General features: G+C 35.1%; 2 protein-coding genes across 3 annotated transcripts; one reads left to right on the plus strand and one right to left on the minus strand.

Moving 5' to 3' along the window:
* The first annotated feature begins 4,913 nt into the window (after window positions 1-4,913).
* On the plus strand, window positions 4,914-11,464 carry LOC142606780 (protein ALP1-like). 2 transcript variants are annotated; one of them, XM_075778118.1, is made up of 3 exons: window positions 4,914-5,125; window positions 5,237-5,407; window positions 10,055-11,464. In XM_075778118.1, exons 2-3 carry the CDS (start codon window positions 5,278-5,280, stop codon window positions 11,098-11,100), a joined length of 1,176 nt encoding a protein of 391 aa, XP_075634233.1. In that variant the 5' UTR covers window positions 4,914-5,125; window positions 5,237-5,277; the 3' UTR covers window positions 11,101-11,464. The 2 variants fall into 2 exon arrangements, with proteins under 2 accessions (XP_075634233.1, XP_075634234.1); XM_075778119.1 differs by having other exon boundaries at window positions 4,926-5,125; window positions 5,234-5,407.
* Window positions 11,465-16,973: 5,509 nt separating this feature from the next.
* Window positions 16,974-22,401, minus strand: LOC142606983 (methyl-CpG-binding domain-containing protein 7-like). The gene is made up of 7 exons (XM_075778371.1): window positions 22,108-22,401; window positions 20,467-20,589; window positions 19,468-19,581; window positions 18,478-18,594; window positions 18,250-18,384; window positions 17,938-18,161; window positions 16,974-17,319 (listed from the first exon to the last, which is right to left on the minus strand). The coding sequence occupies exons 1-6, from the start codon at window positions 22,294-22,296 to the stop codon at window positions 17,952-17,954; spliced, it is 888 nt and encodes a 295-aa protein (XP_075634486.1). The 5' UTR covers window positions 22,297-22,401; the 3' UTR covers window positions 16,974-17,319; window positions 17,938-17,951.
* Between the last annotated feature and the right edge of the window lie 2,228 nt (window positions 22,402-24,629).

Raw genomic sequence — 24,629 nt, forward strand, 5'->3', positions numbered from 1 at the left:
AGAGTGTACCCCAGAATCAGATGAGCAGCTCTAAGTTGTAAGTCCTCGCTAACAAACACCTCGGAGCGAAGCACTCGGTTTAGATCGGCAACGCTGCAGTGGCTCAAGCGTGGACGCACGTGTTGCTTATCTGTAAAGAAAGACGTGAAAGTAAACAACATGGTCAGATTCACATAGCAAGTGATAAAGTTAAACAAATGTAAATACATGTTAGTGTGCATGTTTGTGAGTATTAAGGGAAGTTGTGAGTTGGGGAGGTTAATCCTAAGGTGTCGCACCTGGATTTCCCCACTCAACTGGGTAGTGGAGGCCGTCGTGCCAGTTCCCAGAGATGATCAGGTAGTCATCCTTCATGCCTTTGTTGAATTTGGGCAGACAGGAGATTAGCCTAACGACGCTGGAGCGGGATTTAATGTAGTAACCTACGTTGGAGAGTTTATGGGATTCGTACAAAAAGACGACATCGTGCCAGGTGAGATTTAGACCCATTTGCTCGTTTAAGGCATCGACGCTACCCAAAACTCTAAAAACGTTTGGGAGGCACTGGTCGGGACACAACTGGTGGTTGCGAAGGTACTCCCTAGTTACAGGTTTCATTGGGAGGGTCATCCCACCCTCTATAAAGGCTATCATCGGGATGATAACCTCTCCCTCTTTTCTAGAACCAGCCATGGTTTCTGCCGGGCAATATTTTAAACCTACATCGCCGGGAATGTTATACTTGGCTCTGAAGCCTTCCATTCCAGCGGCGGTATCAACTAGACACTTAAACCTACCCATCAGAAAAGAACGAAAGGCTAAACTCTGAAGGGGAGAATATCTACGAGGACAGCGAGGACTCTATCCGAGGAGAAAAGGTTAAGAATAGAGAGAGAGCAAGAACTTACAAAGTTGAAGGTGTGCAAATTTCCACGGTTTTCTGGGCAAAGTATGATTGCTGATGTTTTGATGGGATTAGCCCCTGGGGAATTAAATGAAGGCGCAGGTTCCCGAAGCGTCACAATGTGCGGAAAAGCGGCCTCAAAATTACATTCGTCCCGCCCAAATTTTCGTGGAGTAACGAGGACCGTTGGATACCCATCTCGCCGTTGAACGTGGGGGACAAAGTGTAGCTTACAGCAATAAATGCGCGCGTTTTTGAAAATAAAACCGCCAAGTGGCATCTTCTGGGACGCGAAACGATTTCCACACGCGCAGTCACTCACAAAGTGTGTGGAGTAGGTTCTCGTCAGATCAAAACCCTATTTTTCTCCTCGGACGTTGAAAATTAGAGTTTTGAGGGGCTATTGTGGGGAGTAAAAAGACCCTGATGGGGATGTGGGCCTTTGGGCCATGCTAAGGAAGGCCAACCTGCTCTTGGGTTTAGAACTTGTTAGTGCTACGGGTCGGCCTATGCGCCGAGGATCCGAGAATCTAGCCGAGGGTGGATTTCCCTTCGGACGGACACTGGAGAACCCGGGACTTCATGGTAAAGGTTGGGGAATGACACGGTCAAGACCAATGGTTAAAAGGGGGGAACCCTTGAATGTCCTAGAAGCACCGATGTTTGAGAAATACCAAAGGTAAAGGCTGCCACCTCCACATTAAAGACCCTGCACCTACCACCCTGGCCGCATTAATGGGGAAGTGACACCTGAACGGTGGAAGGAAAACTTCTGGTTACTATTCAAAGGCACTGAGAAAAGAAATATCTAGGCTAAGGGGGAGTTGGGACAACACGTGTGCAAAGTATCAAAAAGAGGAGTATTTAAGGAGCAACCTAGAACAGGAATATGGGGTCCCTTCTTTGTAATCTAAAAGAAAAAGAAAAAAGATAAAGAGATAATATAAGAACAGCTCTCGGTTTACGTCCGAGCAGGTTGATTTACAATATTCCTTGTTGTTTTCAAGTATTTGCAATCTTTGGCTTGTCATTTAATCCTCAGACACTTCTAACCTGGGTTTCAAGCCCACACTCTACAAATTCATATTGTTTAAGGCTCATTGGGCTTGAGCCCGTAACTGTTCTTGGGGCCAGGTGCAATTGTGCACTTACAGTTTTTAAATGGGCTTGAAGTATGATGGAATTTTTAATTGGAGGACACTTGACACAAATTAAACTAGAGCATATAAAATATAGTTTGAATGACACTTAACACAAATTTCATGTAATTAAAATATAATTGAAATCGTTTATTGAGATTCCACTTTGCCTTGTGTTTGAGCGGTTTGTGTAAGTTTGGGATGGAAAATTATTCAATATTATGGAGCAATGCTCCATTCTTTCACATTAATGATAAACCTTATAATGAATTAATTAATGAAACTTATTATTATATGAGAAAATGGAATAATGCTCGTAAGATACTGAATACTTACTCTTTTGACATTGTCAAAGGCCAAAGGCCTTGTAGCTAAATTGACACCTCCTCATGTACAAAGTGCTTGGGGGTTTATGGGAGAAAGGGTTCGAGTTGCAGGGTTAATAGCATGTTGTAAATATCTCTCTCTAAAAAAAAAAAAAAAAAAAAAAGACATTGTCAAAGAGCCTTAAAAAAATCCACCATGATATATTAACCATTTTATGTTACCTCAACATCTACTTTTTTTTTTTTGATGAACGAAAGGACCTCAACATCTACTTCAAATAAAGTAATTTTTTTTAGTTACTATGTTCAAGATTACAAATTCTAATTTATTCTGCTCATCTTAAATGATAAGGTACCTTAGAAAACGTGAAACGCTATTATGTACATATATTATACACTTTATTGTGCTTTTTGGTAGATAAATACATATGGTGTGTCCAAACATAAAAAGCCTATGACCAGTCCCACGGTCACCCTGTATTATTAATAAAAGATGACATACAATTTGATGCAAATAGTATTTTTAATTGGAGATGAAGTATTGATAATACATTGTATTTTTGGGGCAATTCTAAGAATCAAAAACAAAATGCTCTCCTGATCATCTAGAAGGGAGAAAACAAATTCTCGGTTCATCCAAATAATGCATGCATTCAATTATGAGTGTGGAAACTTGAAAGGCTTTCTAAAAAAAAAAAAAAAAAAAAAAAGAGTGCGGAAAGAGAATGGTGAAATTATTATGTGTGAGGTTATTCAAATCAAAAGTTGGATTAATGCAAATAATTTGTCAATGGCCTATGCACTCAACTGATACTCTGTTAGTTTAGGTTTTTATTTTTATAATTTTTTAACTTATTATGTTTTTTTTAAACCCTTAAAACTATCGTCTTTAGCAGCTACTTTTCTTTAAATAAAAACTGATCTTTTAAGATCATTATATCAAATTTAAGGGTAAATTATAGTTTCAATCATATATTTTAGGGGGTTTAAAATCAAACCTTACAATTTCAAATGTTTTTCAATTAAACCTACCACTAAGATTGTTATAACTTAAATTGTATAATTTCGCCAGTGGCGGCTCAAAGCCCATGCTACTTTGGCCCCACTTGTCCCAATTTTTTAAAAAAGGTTTTAAGGCCTCCATTAATCAAACAGATTGTACACAAAATAATCCCAAAATTAGAGAATGATAATATATATGAGTTTTGCATTCTTTCCGATCTACAGAAGGTCTCCAAAATATTAGGCCAATAGAAATTAAACACATATGAAACCCTAAGTTGTTTTTTTAAAAAAGGGTTTTAAGTTTGTTATGAATATGTTGAATAATCATTGAAAATCAATTTTCTTAAAAACTTGTAAAAAGATATTAATAAAATCAAAATACAAAAAATATTAGCAATCTTGTTTCTTACAAAACAAGAACAGCTTTTAAACAAACAAATATAAAAAAAATTAAAAAAATATTATTGTCTTAAGTCCCAAACTATATTGAGTTGGAATTTCATTAGTCAAATTGAATCATAGAATTTTAAAATCATATTAATTTAAATCATTTTTTTTTCCGCTTTGACTTTGTAATAATTTTTAGGTTTGATGGAGGTTTTAATTGGTATGATCTTTAAAGTTTAGATTTCAATTTTAAGCTGTTAAATTTGTAATAGTTGGTTCAACTTAATATAATTAACCCTAACCTTTTAATTTGATAACTACTTTTCCAGCTTTCTCCCCAACTTCTTTTCTTTCCTTTTAGGCTTTGACTAGTGTCTTTTCTTTTTTCCTTTATCTCTCTCTACCTTCTCACTAAAATAATCATCAATTTTTTTGTTATTATAATAAAGCCACAGGTTCTATGATATTTCCTCAAATGACCAAATCTGCCCTGGGTGGGAAAATTCGTTCTTACCATGTAAAACTGAAATACAAACTCGCCTCCTTTTAGATACCAATAAAAAATAAAAAATAATTTTATTATTTAATTTATTTTTGCTACTAATTATGTTTTTATTACATTTTTGTATTATTTATGGGCTTATTGTATTATTTTAGCTAACTTTTACCTTTATGTACAATACTTTCAATAATAAATTTTCTGTCTCAACAAAATAAATAGTATCTAAACAGACCTTTGTTGCCATTTATGAAAAAACTAAAAAGAAAAAGAAAATATAACGGTATATATGTTTTTTTTTTTTTTTTTGGTGAACAGCGGAAATTTCGGTTAACCTGGTCCTTAATTTCCTTCAGCCTATTTTATATATATATATATATATATATATATATATATTATGCATAATAATAATAATAATAATAATAATAATAATCCTTGTGGCACGAGAAGATGCTCCTAGTTTTTCTTCATAAATTTGAGAGAAAGCCGAAAACTTTAACCAAATCTAGCAAACCTCAAAAAGCAAGGGAGAGCTCCTCTCTCTATGGAAATCTAAAAATAAACTGAGAAAGAGATACTGTGTGTGTTAAAAGTACCAATGTCTATGTCTTTCACTTCTCTTATCACATTGTCTTAAACCATCACCAACCCACATATGTAGCAACACAGTTTTTTTTTTTTTTCCTCTCTCTCTCTCTCTTTTTTTCCTCTTCCTATATTATCTAGCTCTTTCTTTTTTATTTTCTTCTTGCATGCTTCAAAGTTCAAACACCAATACATACAAACACACCTGCTATTACCACACTTGCAAGTAACAGTCTTCTATGCATGTTACGAGCCACTTCTACTTGTGTCATCATTCTTTCATGATCTTGCTGTGTTTGTGGTAAATATTAGTGTAATATCTCTAATGGGTTTTGGTTTTTTTTTTTTTTTTTTTTTTCTGTGATTCTTGTACAGTTTCTTTGGTTCTGATTTTATGGTTGTTTTGAAGCAGGTAGGTTTCTGGGTTTTGATTCAATTGGGTTGTTTTTAGTGATGGGTCCTGTAAGAGGGTTCAGAAAGAGGAAAAAGCCAGAGAAGAAGCATGAAGAGAATGCTTCTGCTTCTGGGTCCCCAGAGGAGGGACCTCTAGATTGGTGGGATGAGTTCTCAAGGAGAATTAATGGTATGTCTCATTTAAGATTATGTTTGTTTGTTTCCTTGGTTTACTGTTTCTATTTTGTTCTTGTTCAGCTATGAAAATGTTGATGTTGTTCTTAATGATCATTCTTGGTATAATGGGTATGTAGTTTTTTGATGAAATTTTGGTTCATTGGATGAATTTAATTTTGGCTAATTCAATTGGGTTTATTCTTTCTTTTCTTTTTTTTCTCATACAAGTTATATGCTGAAATATCACAGATACATTTAGGTATGTAAGAAGGATCCCTAATCTGACTTTGAGGTCGTCCCGTTTGCCTAACATTCTGGTTCTATTGTCTTAGTGAACGTGGGAAAGGATAAGGCTATATTATATATATATTAATGGGCACGCATGGTATCTTTGTTATTGAAGAATGCCTTTGGATTATTTGTTCTTATTGTTTTATAGGATATATAATTTTAGGTAGTTTATTTATTGGTTTTACGAAAGAGTCAAATTATATAATTTATTTTGAATATGTCAAGCAGTTGAAAATTTGAGAGTAACTGAGATTTTATTTTTTATTTATTTTAATAATCTTATTTTACTATGAAACAAATGTAATTCTCTTATATGGTGCTTAGGAAAAAGCAAAAGAAAAAAAAAAAAAAAAACTCAAATCCATATTTGGATGATTGCAGTTTGAATTTTTACTTTCGGGGAGTCATTACATAAAACTCTGCAGATACATGTTCAGTTTAATCTGCTTCCATTAAATCCCCTGCCCAAGTCCTGGGAGGTTTGAAATTAAGTTGTTGTTGTTGTTGTTTTTTTATATTTTTTATTTTAATAAAAAGGTGTCCAAATTATCAAATTGTTGTGTAACATCGTAATATATAGGTTTAGTGTTTATGTTTTCAAAACAAATTTGATAAACCACTACCATTAGGTCTTATGTCAAAAACCAAAATAAAGTTCTCAGATATTTTGCCTCTGAGCTGCAAGTAAATATTATTATGACCATCACTTGCAGTGGCAAATAAATAGACACTCTGCTACTAAATGGTGGAACTGGTTGTAAAGAAGCAGTTGTAGCAATTGGAGTAGGAAAGCATAAAAAAAAGAATGAATGGCTTATGTAGAATGAATGGCTTATGTAGGCAAGAGAAAGTCTTTGCTAACAATACCATCCAGAAGTTGTTTGTTGGTGATATTCTGGTCTTGTTCCCTAAAGCATGGTATAATGGTTGATTATGTTATGAGGCATATATAAAATAGTGTAGTCCATAGTATACAACAATTTCGATGTTTACCATAATCTAGGATGCTCCCTCAAACTCTTTGTTGGTTTCTGTTCTTCTATGTGTTGAGGTGATGGTTGAGAAATCAAGAATACATCATACATATTGGTTTGATCTATTAAATATTTCATCAAATTTAGACCTTTGCTTTTCCAAAAAAGAGGAAATTTTATCATATAGAAATTTGATTTGGAATATTAGTAGTTTCCATTAGGCCTTTAAGCATCCAATCATTACAATAAAGTTGTGAAAACTTGTAATTTAATCTTAAGTCCAGAGGCAGTCAGTAACTAGTTAAAAGATTGCAAGACTTAGACCTACTTGAAGATTTTCTAATGAAGAGGATAGAGCAGTATTTGCCTTTCTAGTTTCCAATAGATCAGCCAATTTGTTTATAACAGTGAGAACAGCATCATTGAGGTCACAACTTTGATATTATTGATTTGTATTAACATGGAACATTTTACTCATTGAGGGAAGTTCAGTTCTGATGCACAAAGGGATATCAGGCTGGCTAAACAAAATTTTCTTTCATCTTCACTTATTCATTAATGTTGTGTCAAAAATAAGCCACCTTGTTTGGTGTAGTAGAGATGGTAGGCCCATTCATTTTTGGGTTGTTTTGCTTGGAATTTTAGCTGTTGGTTTATTTATATGCAGTTATGAGGTCAGCCTCTAAAAGAATATTTATAATGGTATTTATGTTCATGCATGCTGTTGGAGTCTAAAAATTTATTTATCTCTGATATGTATTCACTGGTTAGATGTCCTACTGATCATATCTTAAGAGTTGTATCATCAATGAAAATGCTCATTCATTAGGCACATAGGGCAGGAAGAGGCATTTAGGAACAACTCTTTTATATGCTTTACATTTGCTGATAAATATCATTTTTTTGATAAGTGCTGATAAATTACATTTTAAGGTGTCTGTAGCATAATTGTCAAAATTATATTAGTCTAATTTTTCAAGAACCTAATTTTTCTTTTGAATATGTTTTCCTTGCCACCATTTCTTGGGTAGCGGTTTGGAGAAAGAACACATCATCATCATCATTACAAACCATAGGAAATCAGTATGCACTGCGCCCCATTTACATTCTGATAAGTGATGACTCTAAAAGCCCATTACTCAAACCAAAGAAAGGAAGAAAAGAAAAACACCACGAAAAACCCAATCCCATTCCAGTTCAGGTGAATCCTAAGTGTAGATTCAGATAAAACCTAAAATAGTCTCTAGAAAGAGAAGTGTCACATATGTATACATAACATGAGTGAATATGACAAAGCAGCTGTAGACATTATAGAATGTTGTGTGGTATATCACATTTATAGGACTTGTAAATTTTAATACGTCAATTTGGCATTCAGTTACTTGCTGCTCACTGATGAGGTCTCAATCAACCTTCAGCTAGAGTAAAATTCTCTATTGAGTCTATAACTAATTCAACATCTTTGCTCTAATGTTCAAGTGCAGCCCTATACTGTATTTTTTTCCCTTAGTGATAGGTTTGGAACTTAAAAAATTGCTTCAAGGATTTACCAAAAGTTAAGATTGTAAAGAACTTCAATGTATATTTATGGGTTTTTGATTGTGCTTGTACTTGAAAAGAAACTGGTGGTGTTCTAAAATTTGAAACTTTCAATGAGCCATAAATGGCAGGTATATAGGGCAAACTGCTACATGAGGTTGATGAGTTAAATTATTTGCAATTGAATACACACAGAGGGACATTTATGCACAGAAATCAATGAAATCAAATGAACAATTAGAGAAATTTTAAAAGACTTTAGGAAAATATAAGCTTATATAAATTAATTTGACATGGAATAAAAAATTGATATAATATACATGTAAGTGTTTAGTACACTAACTGATGGTTCCAAATGAGATTAGTTCTTGGCATGCTAGAAATGAGCTAGCTCCTACTCTGTATTGCTTGATGTTTTTTACCATTAATAATTCAAGTCTGGTAATCTTAAAGTTGGTGCACATATAGGTTATGAAACTTATTTGCTATGTTACTTTGTAGAAGAAAAGGGGAAAACATGGTGGGAAAATGAGGGAGAGAGACTTTCTTTTAAATCTCTCTCTTTCTTAAACTTTATTTATTTATTTTTTTGTCTGTGCAAAGTAAGTGTACCCTCTGGGAAATGGTGTGCATAACTCATTGTAAGAAAATTACTGAGGTTTTATTTTTGAAAATTTTTAAAGTTTTTCTTTCATGCTTCCTTCTCGTCTCCTTACCTCTGATTCAAATAATGAGAGCCAAAGAAAATCTAATTATTTCTCATCCCTTCACTTGCTTCCAAAACAGATTTGGAGCCTTTTTTATGATAATGGACAATATGGTGGGTACTTAGAAAAATAAAATAAAATAAAAGCTAATGAGATAGGTGGTTCTCTGATTTGGATCCTCTGCCCAAGAACTGTATGGGTATGTACTTGTACCTCTAAAAGTCATGTAGTCTTTAAACAATATTGAGTAATGATCCTTTTGATTCATCATGTACAAGAACTGGAATATTCACAGTAACCCAGGTATACTTGATTATACCACATTGGTTGTCAGCAGCCAGTATGCATGGTTTCACCTTACGGTATTCAAGTTTGAATTCTTTTGAAAGAAGCTGTTTAAAAATCTCTCCTTCAATGTTTAGAATGGAGGAGAATTTCACCTTGGTGAAAAAGAAAATGAAACCCATTCAACCTGCATCACACGTTTTATACTTTTGTAGATGAATATATGTTTCTCATCTATTGATCCCTTAACCTCAGAGCAGCCTAGCATGAGAGCTGGCACTTATCTGTATGTTTAACTATTTCTTTATTTTTGGAGAAGTTTGGGCTGGGTTTGCGTAAGTTGAAATGAATTCACTATAGAAATTTGGTTAGTCCAGAGTAGCAGCCAAATGTTATACCTGCAAGTTTACCTTGGAATGAATGTCAACTTAGTTGTTGAGTGATGAGGGGAAAAAATTATGTTATAACATGCCTCAACAATCACACCATGTCAATCTTCTTTATAATGCTTTCTTAGTTGTCTGCACCTTTTGTTGTTTTGCATGCTCAAAAGTCAAAACAAATCATGTCCGAATTAATCCATTAATTGATTATACCAGCTACATCAGTTTCAACCAGTTTGTTTGTTTTATTTTACATTAATATCAGTTCTGGGAATCCCTTTTGGTGTACCTAGCATACAAACTTGTACACTTCATTTTAAAATTCTATATATATGTGTTACATATGTTCTCTTAGTGTAGTTGAGGACAATGTTGGTTGCATGTGATTTACTGTTAATTTCTACAGAGGGCATTTGAACCAAATTTAAACACTGCTCATTCGAAAATAGTAAATTTCTCTCTTCCTTGGTCCTCACTGCAGGTCTTCAATCTCCGTCGAAGGGTTTAGATAGGTTTGAATCTGTTTTTAAGATATCCAGAAAAACCTTTGACTACATATGTTCACTTGTGAAGGAAGATATGATGGCTAAGTCTGCACATTATATGTTTACAAATGGCAAGCCTTTGTCTTTATGCGATCAAGTTGCTGTAGCTTTAAGAAGACTTAGCTCTGGTGAGTCACTAGTGACAATTGGTGATTCATTTGGGCTGAACCACTCAACTGTCTCCCAAGTGACCTGGCGTTTTGTGGAATCCATGGAAGAGAGGGGGCTTCACCACTTGAAGTGGCCTTCCACTGAAATTGAAACGACAGAAATAAAATCTAAATTTGAGAAAATACGTGGCCTTCCTAATTGCTGTGGTGTGATCGATACAACCCATATCATGATGTGTTTGCCTGCATCAGACCCCACAAGTAATGTGTGGCTTGATCCTGAGAAGAATCATAGCATGGTGTTGCAGGCAGTTGTAGACCCAGACATGAGGTTCCGAGACATAGTCACTGGATGGCCAGGAAAAATGAAGGACTGGTTAGTGTTTCAGAGTTCAAACTTCTGCAAACTATGTGATAAAGGAGAGAGGTTGAATGGGAAAAATTTAGAGCTCCCCGAAGGATCAGAAATAAGGGAATACATAATTGGGGATTTAGGCTATTCTTTACTTCCCTATCTTATCATCCCCTATGAAGGGAAAGAACTCCCTGAGTCAAAAGCTGAATTCAATAGGCGGCATCATGCCACTCAGATGGTGGCACACAGGGCATTGGCAAGGTTGAAAGACATGTGGAGAATTATTCAAGGAGTGATGTGGAGGCCTGACAAACATAGGTTGCCGAGGATTATTCTTGTTTGCTGCCTGCTTCATAACATTGTTATTGACATGGAAGATGAGGCACAGGACGAAGTACCTTTGTCTCATGACCATGACTCAGGTTACCACCAACAGGTTTGTGGAACTGAGGACATAAAGGGTATTCATATGAGAGATAGGTTGTCTCTCTACTTGTCTGGAAGGTTGCCACCTTAATCAACTTTCCATTTCTGATTTCGGACTTAGTTGGTTAAAGATTGCTGTCTTTTAATTTATGAGGAGCTTCTGGGTCAGGATCTCCTGAAAAATATAAAGTTGAATTCATATTTATTTGTTTTTGTCCGAAGTTGTAAATTATTTAAGGAAGACAGCGCATTACTGGTTAAGACTCAAGAAGGAACCAGATGGCAGGCTGAGACAACCAAAGTGAGAGCTCGAGATTTTGTATTAGAAAAAAAAAAAAATTGCTCCATTATTGGACGTGTCCAATAAATGCTGGAGAGATTTAGCACTCCCCATGTATTTTTGTTATGACCATCTCATATCTTTATATTTTTGAATGTGATTTTCTGTTTCAAATATTGGTGCACATTCAGTTTCTTTATCTTTTGTTGATGCTCTTAGTCCTGGAAGTATTAGAATTCATTAACCATGCCGGAGCAATTTTACTTGGGAGGCTATGGTTCTTGTGCCCAAATTTGTCCCCATTTTCTTTAACAGAAGTTGCTTTCACCTCTGCACTGATGGAAGTGACCAAGCTTCAATTGGAAGTTGCAGCATCAATGCTCAAAGCACGAATGATTAAAGGGCTGATAATTCCTTGACAATATATATTGTTGCTTGAAGGGGAAGGGAAGAACCGTTGAGCTAACTCAGATTTGCAAATAGAAATATCCACTTAGAAGAGAACATCGTGTGTGCGCGTGTGTTTGTATATACAGGCATATTCTGTGCTATGGCAATCAGGAAAATTCATATTTAAAAATTGTGAACATTGGGTTCAATAAAGGCTTCTCTTTTTTTGGAGCAAAAGAACCCTTAGAGCATTAGCAGTGGGCCCGGTATATGTCAAATGTAATTTACATTTGGCATTCAGGCCCAAAAATTGCTCAGCAACGGGAAGGCCAAATTGGAAAAGGCCAAATTTTTTTTGACATATAGCTATAGTACCATCTTAAATGTAAGATGATACTGTAGCTAAATGGGATAAAATAATAATTTTTTAATACTCTCTCCTCTTTTTTAACCCAGAAATTTCTCTCTCTTCTCTCATTATTTCTCTTCTTTTCTCTCTCTTCCTTCTCTCTTTCTCATCTGCTCTCTGCTCTCTTTAGACCCAAGACTCTCTCCGATGCCCTTCTCTCTCCGATAAGTTAGATGCTTCTCTCTCTCCGATGACCCTCTCTCTCCGATAGTGATTCCGATGAGGCATTGTTGCTCCGATCCCTTTACCGATTCACTCAACCGACGAGGCATCGGTGCCCCGATGACCCTCTTCAAACCGACATTCTTGCATGTGTAGATGACCCTTTCTCTTCAAACTGACAAAATCAACTTCCTTCAAGCTTCCCAGTGGCGAATCTGCTTCCTTGAAGCTTCAATAAAATTGAGCTACCTAGTGGCAAATTGAGCAATCCGGTTTTCATAAATTTTTTGTTGTGTTTGTGGGTGAAGATTATGTGGCTTTGCAGTGGTTAGCAATGGAGATCACGATGGGTTTGTATTGGGTCATGTGGGTCAGGTTGGTTGTGATTTGTGTTGGAGTGGGTTTTGGGTCGATGGGTGGCGGTGGGTTGATTTCAATAGGTGTGATTTTGGTGGGCAATGGTGTGGTCAGTGGATGCAGTGACGTGGGTCTGGTGGTGCAACGACTTGGGCAGTAGGTGCAGCGGCAAGGGTCTGGTTTTTGACCATGGGTTGCTGTGTTTTTTTTTTTTTTTTTTTGTGGTGTTGATGGTCAGAGAGGGTGGTGTTGATGGTCTGGTTTTTATTTATTTTTTAATTATTTTTTATTGTGGTGTTGACAGTAGATTATGGGTTGCTGGTGGTGGTAGTGGTGTGTAGTGCAGCGGTGGTGGTGATGGTGGTTCTTGAACAGAAAGAAAGAGAGAAAGAATAAAAAATATGTTGTATTGTAAATGATGGTGATTGTGGGATATATTATTTTATTGTGTAGAAATATTATTTTAATGAGTAGAATAGGAAAATAAAAGTTGAAATGTTGAGAGTATTGTAAAATTGTATTATATAATTGATAAAGTAGTTTTTTGAGATGGTAAAATAGGATGAGATAGAATTCCCAGCTGTGGAGACTCTTAGAAGTAATATTCAAATTTAAGAAAAGATAAAATGAACATGTGTGATATATATATATATACACACACACATACACTCACGGAGCATGAGCTTTGGCTGTCGATATAATTATCATGTTTACCGGCTCTTACCATTAGTTTTTAAAGAGAATAAGAGCATCAGTATCAGGTCTTTTCAAACTTATAATATGTTATATTGTAGCATCAAAGCACAAAATGAGTGCATTACCCGAGAGGCCAAATGTAAAAGTTTTTACAATCTTCCTATTCCCTACTTTGGCCCACACTTGCTTCGGTTTTTTTTTTTTTTTTTCTTCCTTACTTGTCCTACCGGGCACTTGGGGTACCCGCTCCACCACCCTCAAATTTTTTTTTTTGTATGATTTATAAAAAGTTTATTTAAAATATATCATAAGTTACATCCAAACTCATAAAACACAAAAAAAAAAAAAAGTTCTAACATTAGAAAACATCTTCAAAGTATAACAACACAACAACTCAAGTATAAAAAAAAAATACAAAAACAATTCAAACATAACAATATGGCAATATAAACAATTTAAATCTACAACAAAATATAATTTTAATAATACAATACCAAGCACCATAAATTTAAAGCTTGAAGACTAAAAGCACATATATATGCTTTATTAAGTGTCCGTTTAGCAAAAATTAATTTTGCTAACTTATTTTACTATTAATTTGCTTTTGCTATTATTCACGGGTTTCACTGCAATTTTTGATACTATTCATGGATCCCATTGTACTATTTTAGCTAACTTTTACTTTTATCTATAGTAACTTTTACCTTTTCATTTTAGCAAAATAAGTGAATCCCAAACATACCCTAAAACTTATAAAATTATATATATATATATATATATATATATATATATATATATATATATTTTAATTGTTATGAGGGGGGGGGGGGAGGTTTAAATTATCATCTCTAGTATTTTCTCTTCATTAATGAGGGGAATGGATCATTTATTCTACTTACAGAATGCATATATAAAAACAAAATAGAATAAGATTCTCATGCGCATTCCTTTTTTTTTAACAAAACTTCAATTAATGAGGGGAATAAATCACTTATAAAATTATATATATATATATTTTAATTGTTATGAGGGGGGGGGGGGGAGGTTTAAATTATCATCTCTAGTATTTTCTCTTCATTAATGAGGGGAATAGATCATTTATTCTACTTAGAGAATGCATATATAAAAACAAAATAGAATAAGATTCTCATGCGCATTCCTTTTTTTTTTAACAAAACTTCAATTAATGAGGGGAATAGATCATTTATTCAACTTAGAGAATGCATATATAAAAACAAAATAGAATAAGATTCCCATGCGCATTCCTTTTTTTTTTTTTTTTTTTAACAAAACTTCGAAACAAGAAAATATTTCATATATTTTCTAAAATCCATTTTAATCTATTCCGTTACATTAATTTTTTCCATAACAAAACTTTTCCAATTCAGGGTTTACACAGTCACGATCATGGATCAAATTAGAGGAACTCTCCCTTCAAAATCTTGAAAGTTTTCTATGTGAATTTGGTGTCCTACCTACATTACAACTAGGTGTAAAATAACTCTTACATGCATGTTTAGTCCATTAGTATGGATCTCACCTGGACGTGAGAGAAGTGTTGCATGTACCAATTGCATGAGATTCATGATCAAAATCCATCCTCTACTTTTTTATTTTGACAAAAAAAATTTCAGCATATACTCACACTCTAGAAAGTATATTAGGCAATGGTTATATGAAATATAAATTTTAATTTCTTTTCTTTTTCCTACCAGGTAGGAATGAAGCCATGATCACTTACTTTATTGTGATAGCTCGACCTAACTAAAATTGTTATTGTTGTTTTTATTTTTAATCAGAGATTAATTGCACATATGGGCCACACAATGCTTAGTACGTAGGCCACTTCCCTTAAAAATTAAAATCCCTGTTTTTCGATACTGGAGAAAATTTGCTCTCATTTCATTCTTATCGATTTTTTATTTTAGAGAAAATTTGATCCCATTTCACTCTTATCAACACGAAGGAAATTTATTGACTAAATTAGCTAACTTCCAAAGTGTTGGACCAAATTTAATGCCAAGGGAGTATCTTAGAGCATCACCATTAGCTATTCTATAAAAAATGTCATTTTGACATACCAAAAGCCTACTTTATTATTTTACCACATCATTTTACAATACACTATTCATCCCATGTTCTATTCTTTCTCTCTAAACATTAAAATAATATATTCAACATATTAAAATAATATATTTACTTAAAACCCAGCAGCATACAAACACACAACCTAGTGGCAGTTACCACCATCCAAGAACCAACAACCACCGCCACAACAACAACCACTACCACAAACTACAACAACAATCACCGGATCCTCTAACAAATTCCAAATCCAAAAACCACAACAAAAGAAAAAAAGAAAAAAACTCAAAATTTTCAACAAAACCCCACCATACACAGCACAGGCCGGCACCACCATACCCAAGCACAGCCCATAATCACAATCACATGGAATCCACCACCGAAGGGAAAAAGAAAAAGGGAAAAAAAAAAAAAAAACAGAGGGAGATCAGAATAAGAGACCTCCACGGCGGCCAATCTCAATGACAACAGCCTAGGTGGAGAAAAACAAAGACAGAGGAAGAGTGATAAGGAAAAAAAGAAGATAGAGAAGGTGCACAGAGAAAGTGACAGAAAAGAAAAAGGGGGGGGGGGGGGAAGAAAGAAAAATGGAGAGGTGGAGGTTTTGGAGAAAGAAATAAGAAAAAAAAGGAAGAGAAGAACTGAGAAGATGAAGTGAGGCGGAGAATGAAAGAAGAAAAGAAAGAGAGAGAAGAAAGAGTCATAAATGAAGAGAGAGGAAATGAATAAAAAAAAATTTAGCACATTTGTCCACACCATTCCAAAGAAAAGAAAACGGGGGTGGGGAAGGAAGTAAGAAAAATGGAGAGGTGGAGGTTTTGGAGAAAGAAATAAGAAAAAAAAGGAAGAGAAGAACTGAGAAGATGAAGTGAGGCGGAGAATGAAAGAAGAAAAGAAAGAGAGAGAAGAAAGAGTCATAAATGAAGAGAGAGGAAATGAATAAAAATTTTTTTTAGCACATTTGTCCACACCATTCCAAAGATGGAACGGTACTGTTCAAGTATGTCAAAATTTATAGAATTTAGAACACCTCTGAGAAGGGTTTTTTTTTTTTGGGTGCCAAATGCCAATTATTTTACATTTGGCACACCTAATGGTGATGCTCTTATGAGACAGTTTTATAGGACCCCCCCTCTTATGACACATTTAAGTCTCACATGCTGTGAGAAAGAGATGTCTCATAGCATTGCCTCATAAGATAATTTTCCTTTAATGACACACTACTCCTTATGCCGTTGATTTATAGCATTGAGTTTTGGGCTATAAGGGCCTGAACCCAAGGGAAGTCAGCCCATTGTGTAGACCAGGAGACCAATAAATTCTAAAAAAATTGATCTGCATCAACCCACTCTTGTAGTATGAGGAAGTACCATTTGAACTAGAGCTTATTAACAGGTTGGTTACTGGGCAATACAACTGGTGGAAATCAGCTCAAAATTCATCAAGAATAAATTAATACATTATCCAGTTAAAGTTGATAAGGGTTTCCTCATATTTTCCACTTTTGATCCATAGGTATTGCTCTATCTAATGGTTGGGAGAGTCCATCAGGATTTTTGTTAAACTGAATAAGAATCAAGTAGAATTAGTGGAAGCTCATCACAAGAAGCTCTGATATAACTTTTGATAGTACATCCAATCCTACTATGGATCCATGGACAGGCATGCTTAACATTTCTTTGCTCAGAATTTGTTTGAAGTCACACCAAGCATATGATTATCTTTGAGATGGATAGAAACATTATCACTACCTTCAGCAAAGGAAACAGCCAATTTATACAATGGTTGGCATAGTTAGAAATTTAATCTACACACTATATTAACACTGATATTTAAGCTTAAGATTAATCTGGACCTGGCTCATCAAATACTTGATAACCAACTTTCCTGCATCATGCATTATTTTTGTATTCCTCCTCTGCTAGTCATCACTGCAAAACAAAATAAATAACTGAAGGAATAAGAGATATTGTCATCCCATGAAAAATGAGTTTCTTAAAATCTGAGTTGAAAATTATTGTTATTTAGATATGCTCATAATTAAAATTTGTACTGTATATAAGACAATTTTTTTTTTCCCCGATGATGTAAAATCTCATAAAGGCAGGGCCCTTTGGACCCATTCCTGGGAGGTAAACCAAAATTAATTATAAGACAAGACAATATTGTATTTATGTTTAATCATTTAAAAATTTATACCATTGATAAATATACTAGCCTCATCGTAATGAAAAAATGCCCTTCAACATTGATAAACATTGATAACTTTGTGGTTTCTTTTTGAATGAAAAGTACAGTTTTAAGTGTCATATTAGTAATTGTCATGAAGACAAGACATACAAAAATCTAACCTTTTGAGAGTTTCATATGGATGAGGATATTTATAAAAATTGTATTCCCAAGAATTTTGTTAACAAATTATTGAACTTCCACGAATTTCCAAGAATTAACAATACGCATGAATGTGTAAAGGAGTATGCCACAAGAGGCAAAGATAGCAAAAGACATTATACCATTATAAGAACTCAGCTCTATTAAAACAGTAATACCTCAAAACTGCGCATTAAAAATTCCTGTCTTGAAAGGTTGTGATGAATGTCTCAGACCATTTTTGCTTTTCAGATTCAGGAACAATAGACTCATCCATGAAAGCACTCCATATAAGCCCCCCAGGACCAGACAGAACCCAATTTATCTTTTCAGGTGGGCTGGCAGAAGTACTAACCCCCTTGCTAGAATTATTGTTCTTCCGAGAAGCAGTTTTTTTTGAAGGCTGCAAAAGGCACAAATTTTTCATACAGAAAAAAATAATTCAACAGCAACAGAATTTTTGTTTTACCATAATTAATCCTTAAACTCACTGTTGAACTATTGTACAGTTTCAATGCCTTGAGTGTAACTGTATCTTCTTCATCTTCTAGGTCCTTGCTAACAACATCCAAAGAATGTATATCACTGGAAATATTTTTTTTCCATAAACCACAATAGTGTGAAGTCTGAAAAAGAAGCACAGATAGACACAGTTATGAATTGCAGAAGTGAAAATAAATTCTTGTTTAAGCAGTAACAATAACTAAACCCACACTAACCTGATCGCCTGGTTTCAATGCCTTGCGTGTTGCTGTATTTTCATTTGCTTGTGTTAGGTACCTCTCAACTGCTACTAAAGAACGAAACCGCTGCCCAGTCCCTGGCTCAATATAATACTGCATAAAAAGATAACATTTTCCATTTTCATGATTAAAGAAGTATGCTTATTAATGAAAGGTATTATGGACAAAGTAGCTGTGAAGCCTCTGAGTGCAAGCAAGAAGAGGAAGGTATGCTGGAACCAAACTTATATAGTTTCCTTTCAGGACAATGGATCATCCAAAAGTACAATATGCCATAGATTTTGGAGGAATACATGTAATAACTGTTCAATATAAAATAATTGGATAAACAATGCATGTTTAGCATAAGAAGGCAACCTTGGTATCCACCCTCAACTATTGAAAGGCCCAGAACAGGATTTATTAGAAACTCATCATTAGCAAGAATATTTTATTATATAAGGATGACAACTCCTTTATTGAGACCTTTAAAATTTCGGAAATGACATCACTTTCTTATCTTAAGCCCAATGTCATTGTTCTTGACCCTAGAGATTACAACCCAGGATAAATAAAGAGGTATTTAAACCTTATCTTACATTCATTTTTTTTTTAAAGGAAACAGAAAACAATGGTAAGCAAAACAGCTGTTTTTGACTTCAAATTTTTTCCCTGGGGTCCATTGGAAGTCAATTCAGGCACAAATCTAGATCCAAATTGTTAACATTCATTTGCATATTTGAGATATTCCCAGCAAATTTTTTTCATCACTAGACACTTTAAGCAAATAAAAGTTTCTACAATGCCAATACTAAATTCCCCTCAAATGGTCATATAAGATCAGTGAAAAGTGAAGTGACTTAACCCATATCAAGAATTCTGTAGTAACAAATTTACTACATATATATAAAGCATTCTGCTAAGACATAAAGCATATTATTTACCTTATACATAAATAAGTGTACATTAATACATACATAAAAGTACCTTGTCAATGATACCAGCATAGTTGGCATTGCAACGGGGCTTTTCTTCAATGACCCAATCATCAGGCAGCTTAAAGTGTGAGGTGCTCCTCATGGTGCGGACCACGATTTGCATCTGCAGCAGCTTCAGCATTATTATTAAGGAATTTACCTTCATAATTTGGGCACTTTAAGCCTTTCTGTTTTTACCAATCTTTCAAAGCAAGGGCATCACAACACAAGAGACCATTTAAATGGGCCAAATAATTAAATTTGTGTTACCTTCCATGGAAAAAGAAGAAAGAAACAAGATAAAAGGGAAAGTCAGCTGCTTCTGACTATATTTTGGAAAAATGGGTCCAGCGCTTAGAAACATCAAATCAAGTTACAAATCAACATATTAGATGTATTGAATGAAACTCATTCTATGGTGAGTCACAATTTTATTATTGTTTATGATCATGATAGACCCCTCAATCCATCCTGCACTTTCAAACAAATTCCCTGCCTACACCACTACACTAAATAGCTCTACTAAAATTTAGTAAATAGTCTAGCACAAGAGCGGGTTACAGATTTAAGAAAAAGTAGGAGGCATCTCCTCTCCCTCCCTAAGAATGGGGTAAAGCATGAATTCAAATTTTCAATCTTGTATGGGTGTGTAAGTCATAGAATTATCAAAAAACAATCTTTTTTCACCAACAATTCCCTTGGCTTGTAATATACTTAAGAGCAAGTTACCAGAAACAAAAGAAGTAAAGCCCCATCATCATGTACTTTATATGCCAAACTAATGATCAAATATAGTTTTTTTTTTTCCTCGATAGAAAGATGAGCATGTACATTTCCTGCATTTACAATAGTGATATTTTTTTTATCTGGAGTGAGCAAGTTTCAACCAAAAGTTCAAAAAATAAAAACCCACAATATTCTCAAAGCAACAAATCAAGCAAATTTTGAGGTCCTTTTATTAACAGAATTCTTGTTTATCCATATCTGCCAAGTAACTTTTAGAACTCACAGTATTTTCATTTCCTGCTTTCACTGCCTCAGGTGTAGGCGTATATTGATTCTCTTCTGTTAGATATCTCTTAACAGCTATCAGAGAACGAAACATCCGTCCAGTCCCAGGCTCATGATAATACTGCGCAATATCAGATGCATTATCAATTTTAGTTAAAGAAGTTCCAAAGAAAACAGCCCTAATATTCAACTTTCAAAATTAAGAAACACATTCCTATCCCCAAGGAACGGGATGGGCTAGGGGAGGGGGATGATAACAATGACCAGAGTTGCAAAAGTCTCATTTTAGAGAGAGAGAGAGAGAGAGGAAAAAAATGCATGCAGATTTAGGTTGTCATGATATCTGCAGGTTCTACATTATTGCAGGCAGCTAGAAAATAACACCATATGATATATGGCAGAAGAACTGTCATCACAGCAGATGCCTTGTTCAAACAATATGGGTCTTAAAAGTTGTTTTGAAAGAAATTAACAACTAGAATATCAGGAGTATGTTAGATTTTTATTATTGGTAACTTACTTTCTTCAAATGGGCAACATGCCCTTCCACCATCTCAACCTTTTCTCTGATGGAGTTTTTAGACCTTTACATTTGTATCGCTAAATCTTTTAGCTTTCCTTTCTTTCTTTTGTTTCTTTCTATTTTTCAAATCTCTTCCTGTATATGCTTTTCCAATTTTAATAAATTACAATTACTTATCATTAAGAGAAAAAAAGTTAAAATTACTACGCACCCAAAGGATCTTGAACCAACAACTTCACCTCCATCCCATAATTATGAGAGAGGGAAGTAACAGTTGAGCTGACAATGAGTACTGTTAGATTTATAATACCTCAATAATTTAACATGTTAAATAAAAACAGGACAATGTACCATAATCTAACATGCTAAAAAAGATACAAATCGTTAAAATTCATTGCTTGATCTTGAAAGAAATGACATGGACCATAATTTACTAGACAACCACTATTCATCAGGTGGTGTATTACATAAACAATTTTTTAAATTAAATGTCAAACAAGACTAATTTACTACTCTTGTACCTTTTGGTCTCCGATTTTTAGATGTATCTTGATTGAACCATATACATCATTTGATATAACTATCGTGGTTATGTTTTATTATATTATAGTACATTGTCAATTGTTTTCAATTAACTATATAAATATATTAAGAATTGAAATAAGTTAAGTAAAATTAGAACTTGAAAACATCACACAATTGCACTTACCTAATAGGTAAAATGTACAACTTTTGAGTTTTGATATAAATTTTTACTATATGTTAAGTTATTAAATTCATATTTGAAAAATGTACGCTTTTACTTCAACCAGGCGAGCGCTTGCACTTTGCGCTCTAATAAGAGACCCTATGTATGCGCACACTTTTACCAGCATTGCTTTCTATTCAATAACAAAATTTCATTCATTGTTCAATTAAAATCAGCAAAAGGATCTAACAATATGAAGCAAGAAATTAACATTAGCTAAAACCCTACTAAAATATCCCAAATACACTCAATCAATATGCATGTTAATCATACCATGCATACATCATTAACAATGTCAAGCAATTCCAACAAGCTCAAAGCTAAATAAACCCTATATTATAATTAAAAAAAAATGTGAGAGAGAGTACCTTGTCGACACGGCCAGGGGAGGCGGTGTTATTGCGACGGGTCTTAAACTCAACGAACCAATCATCGGGAAGTCTGAAGGGTGACGTGGAGACAATCTGCAATTCCCTTTTGGTAGTATCTGATTCTGATTGGGGTGGGCTTAGCATTTGTAGTGGAGTTGGCGTTGATGGTGACGCTTTGCCCCTCATTTTGGGGGGAATGTTGTCACTTTAGCTGCCTTGGTGTGGCTGTCACCGTTTCCGTCTCCTCTAAAAAGGAATAACCCAAGACTACGAGAATGTCAGTGAGTGTGTGAGTAAGTGTGTCACTAATACTGTATTTGTTAATTCGAGTCTCTACGAAAAACTGTGATTTTAGGGCTTCAAACGGTGTTGTTGTGACCACTGTCCTCCTTAATAAAAAGATCAAATTTAATAAGATATGATGTAAAAGCCCTTAGTTAAACCCCTGATAAAACAAAACCATTTCACATATTTTTCAAGTTTCTCAAAAAAAAAAAAAAATCACATATTTTTCAAATAAAGGAATGGTGATTAATACAAAAAAAAAAAGTTTAAGAAATATATTTATTTTTTTAGAGTAAAATACAAAAATTACTTCTGAAGTTTGGTTTAGCGTTTTTGGGAAAAGAGTCACTGTAGTACTTTTAATCCGTGGATTTTAGTGAAATAAGAAGTTTGGAACAAGCAACTTTCAAATTATGTAAGTGTTGTTTGTCCTTAGAGATCAAATTGAATATTTTAAAAAAAATCTTGATAATACATGATATTTGATGAAGCAGTATCTCGTTGATTTGCTTGGACTCGTCCAGAAGGCTCCTGAAAGTACTCTAACGAACCTGTGGGAGCAGGAATTCACTCAAGTGGTCACCGGTGTGGTGCCTGCCACAACGCCTCCGATGATAAAGTCAGTATCGAAGAAGATAATGATTGAAATACCAGAAAAAATGATTCAGGTGGTGATGTTGTTTTTTTTTATGTACCTTGTATTGGTGTTGTGAGGGTTTTATATACCCTTGGGGATTGTAGCAGTTGGAGTGTTAATGACTCCCTGATAACGTCTCTGGTGGAGTTATGGACTTTAATGCGTTCCCGTTGGTTCGTCCAGCTGGTCTTGTAACGGTTGGAGCTTTATTGGCAGCATTGAATGGCATTAATTCTTTTTGATGACGTAGATACTGGTCATGTTCGTCCGTGGAGGCAGCTTCGTCTATACTTATCCTCGTCAGTTACGTATTCGTCAGTACCATCAGATGCCCCCGGGCTTTATGGTCGTCAGTGACGATCGTGGAAGCCGAACAGTTTTTTTTTTCTTTTTCTCTTTGTTCTTTAGGATTTCGTGCCGCATTGAATGCGTTACGGCGGCGTTACGTGGGTCGTGGCCACGTGGCGTGATGGGGTTGGAAAGGGACTGACCCTTGGGTTTCCCGCCGATTTTCGGTTTTCACTTCTATTTTGGCTTTTAAACTCATTTCTCTGCACTTTACTTTTTCATTTCCTTCCAAACTCCAGTTTTTCTCCTCTAAGCATCCTCCTCGTACGTTTCTTTGCTCCTTTTTGGTTCTTGGCTGTTGGGCTCCTTGCTTTCTTCGAGGTAAGCTTCTTCAATCTCTCTCTTTTTTCTTTTTTTTCTTTGCAAGTATCTGATTTTTGTTTGTTTTTTTTTTGTGTGGTTCTCCCTGTTTGTTTCTCCCTTCTTTCTGTGGGAATCTTAGTATTCTTCTTTGTAGACTGGAAGTTCATGGTCAGTAATTTAGAGGTTAGGGAAACCTGTCCTTCAATTTCTTTTCTTTTTGCTCGCTTAGGAGGGTCATTAGGTGCTTTCCCCAATTTGAGGGGCTTTGTTTCTGAGGGTAGCAGTTTAGGTGTTGTTTTGGGTGATTTATTCCCATTGCTCCGAGAGTCCGTCGATTGGTTTGAAGATTTGGTGAAGAAGCTTAAGTTGATGTCAGAGGTTAGGTCTAGTGACCTCGATACTGGGTTGTCGTCTAGCGACGATCATATGGAGGGAGATACGGCCGTCTCGACTTTTAGAGAGGTTAGGGCTTTCCATGCCCTCGTGGAGCCGTGCGGATTAGATTCCGACGCCGTCAGTCGGTTTAGGGATAGATTTCAATTCCCAGAGCGGGTTCGTGTTCGTCGCCCCACTGACGACGACAGGGCTTGCTCGTTTTTCCCCGGTGAAGTGTGCTTCTATGAGGCCGCTTTCACTTGTGGACTTAGGCTCCCCGTCCACCCGTTTGTGATGGAGCTCCTGGCATATCTGGGGATTGCCCTCGGGCAGCTTATGCCCAATTCGTGGAGAATAGTGGTCAACTGTATGGAAATATGGTTGGCATCTAACGGGGATATGATTAAGGTAAACGAGCTCGTATATTTATACCGTCTAAAAGAGTCCAAAGAGTACGGGTATTACGAGCTAGTACCTTGGGAGAGAAGAACCAGGATCGTCAAGGGCTTACCTTCGTCCTTCAGGTACTGGAAGTCCAGATATGTGTTTGTGTCTGGGGACAATTTTGAGA

Source organism: Castanea sativa, chromosome 8 (genome assembly GCF_040712315.1).
Source record: "Castanea sativa cultivar Marrone di Chiusa Pesio chromosome 8, ASM4071231v1".
Taxonomy (NCBI): Eukaryota; Viridiplantae; Streptophyta; class Magnoliopsida; order Fagales; family Fagaceae; genus Castanea; species Castanea sativa.

Bases quoted from the DNA above. Each gene is read 5' to 3' on its own strand.
- LOC142606983 (XM_075778371.1), bottom strand. From the start codon at position 22,296: ATGAGGGGCAAAGCGTCACCATCAACGCCAACTCCACTACAAATGCTA. The intron at 20,590-22,107 runs GTACTCTCTCTC...GATATTGCGCAG, and splicing joins CCCCTGGCCGTGTCGACAAG to TATTATCATGAGCCTGGGAC. The intron at 19,582-20,466 runs GTGAGTTCTAAA...AAGCTGCTGCAG, and splicing joins AAGCAGGAAATGAAAATACT to ATGCAAATCGTGGTCCGCAC.
- LOC142606780 (XM_075778118.1), top strand. From the start codon at position 5,278: ATGGGTCCTGTAAGAGGGTTCAGAAAGAGGAAAAAGCCAGAGAAGAAG. The intron at 5,408-10,054 runs GTATGTCTCATT...TCCTCACTGCAG, and splicing joins GTTCTCAAGGAGAATTAATG to GTCTTCAATCTCCGTCGAAG.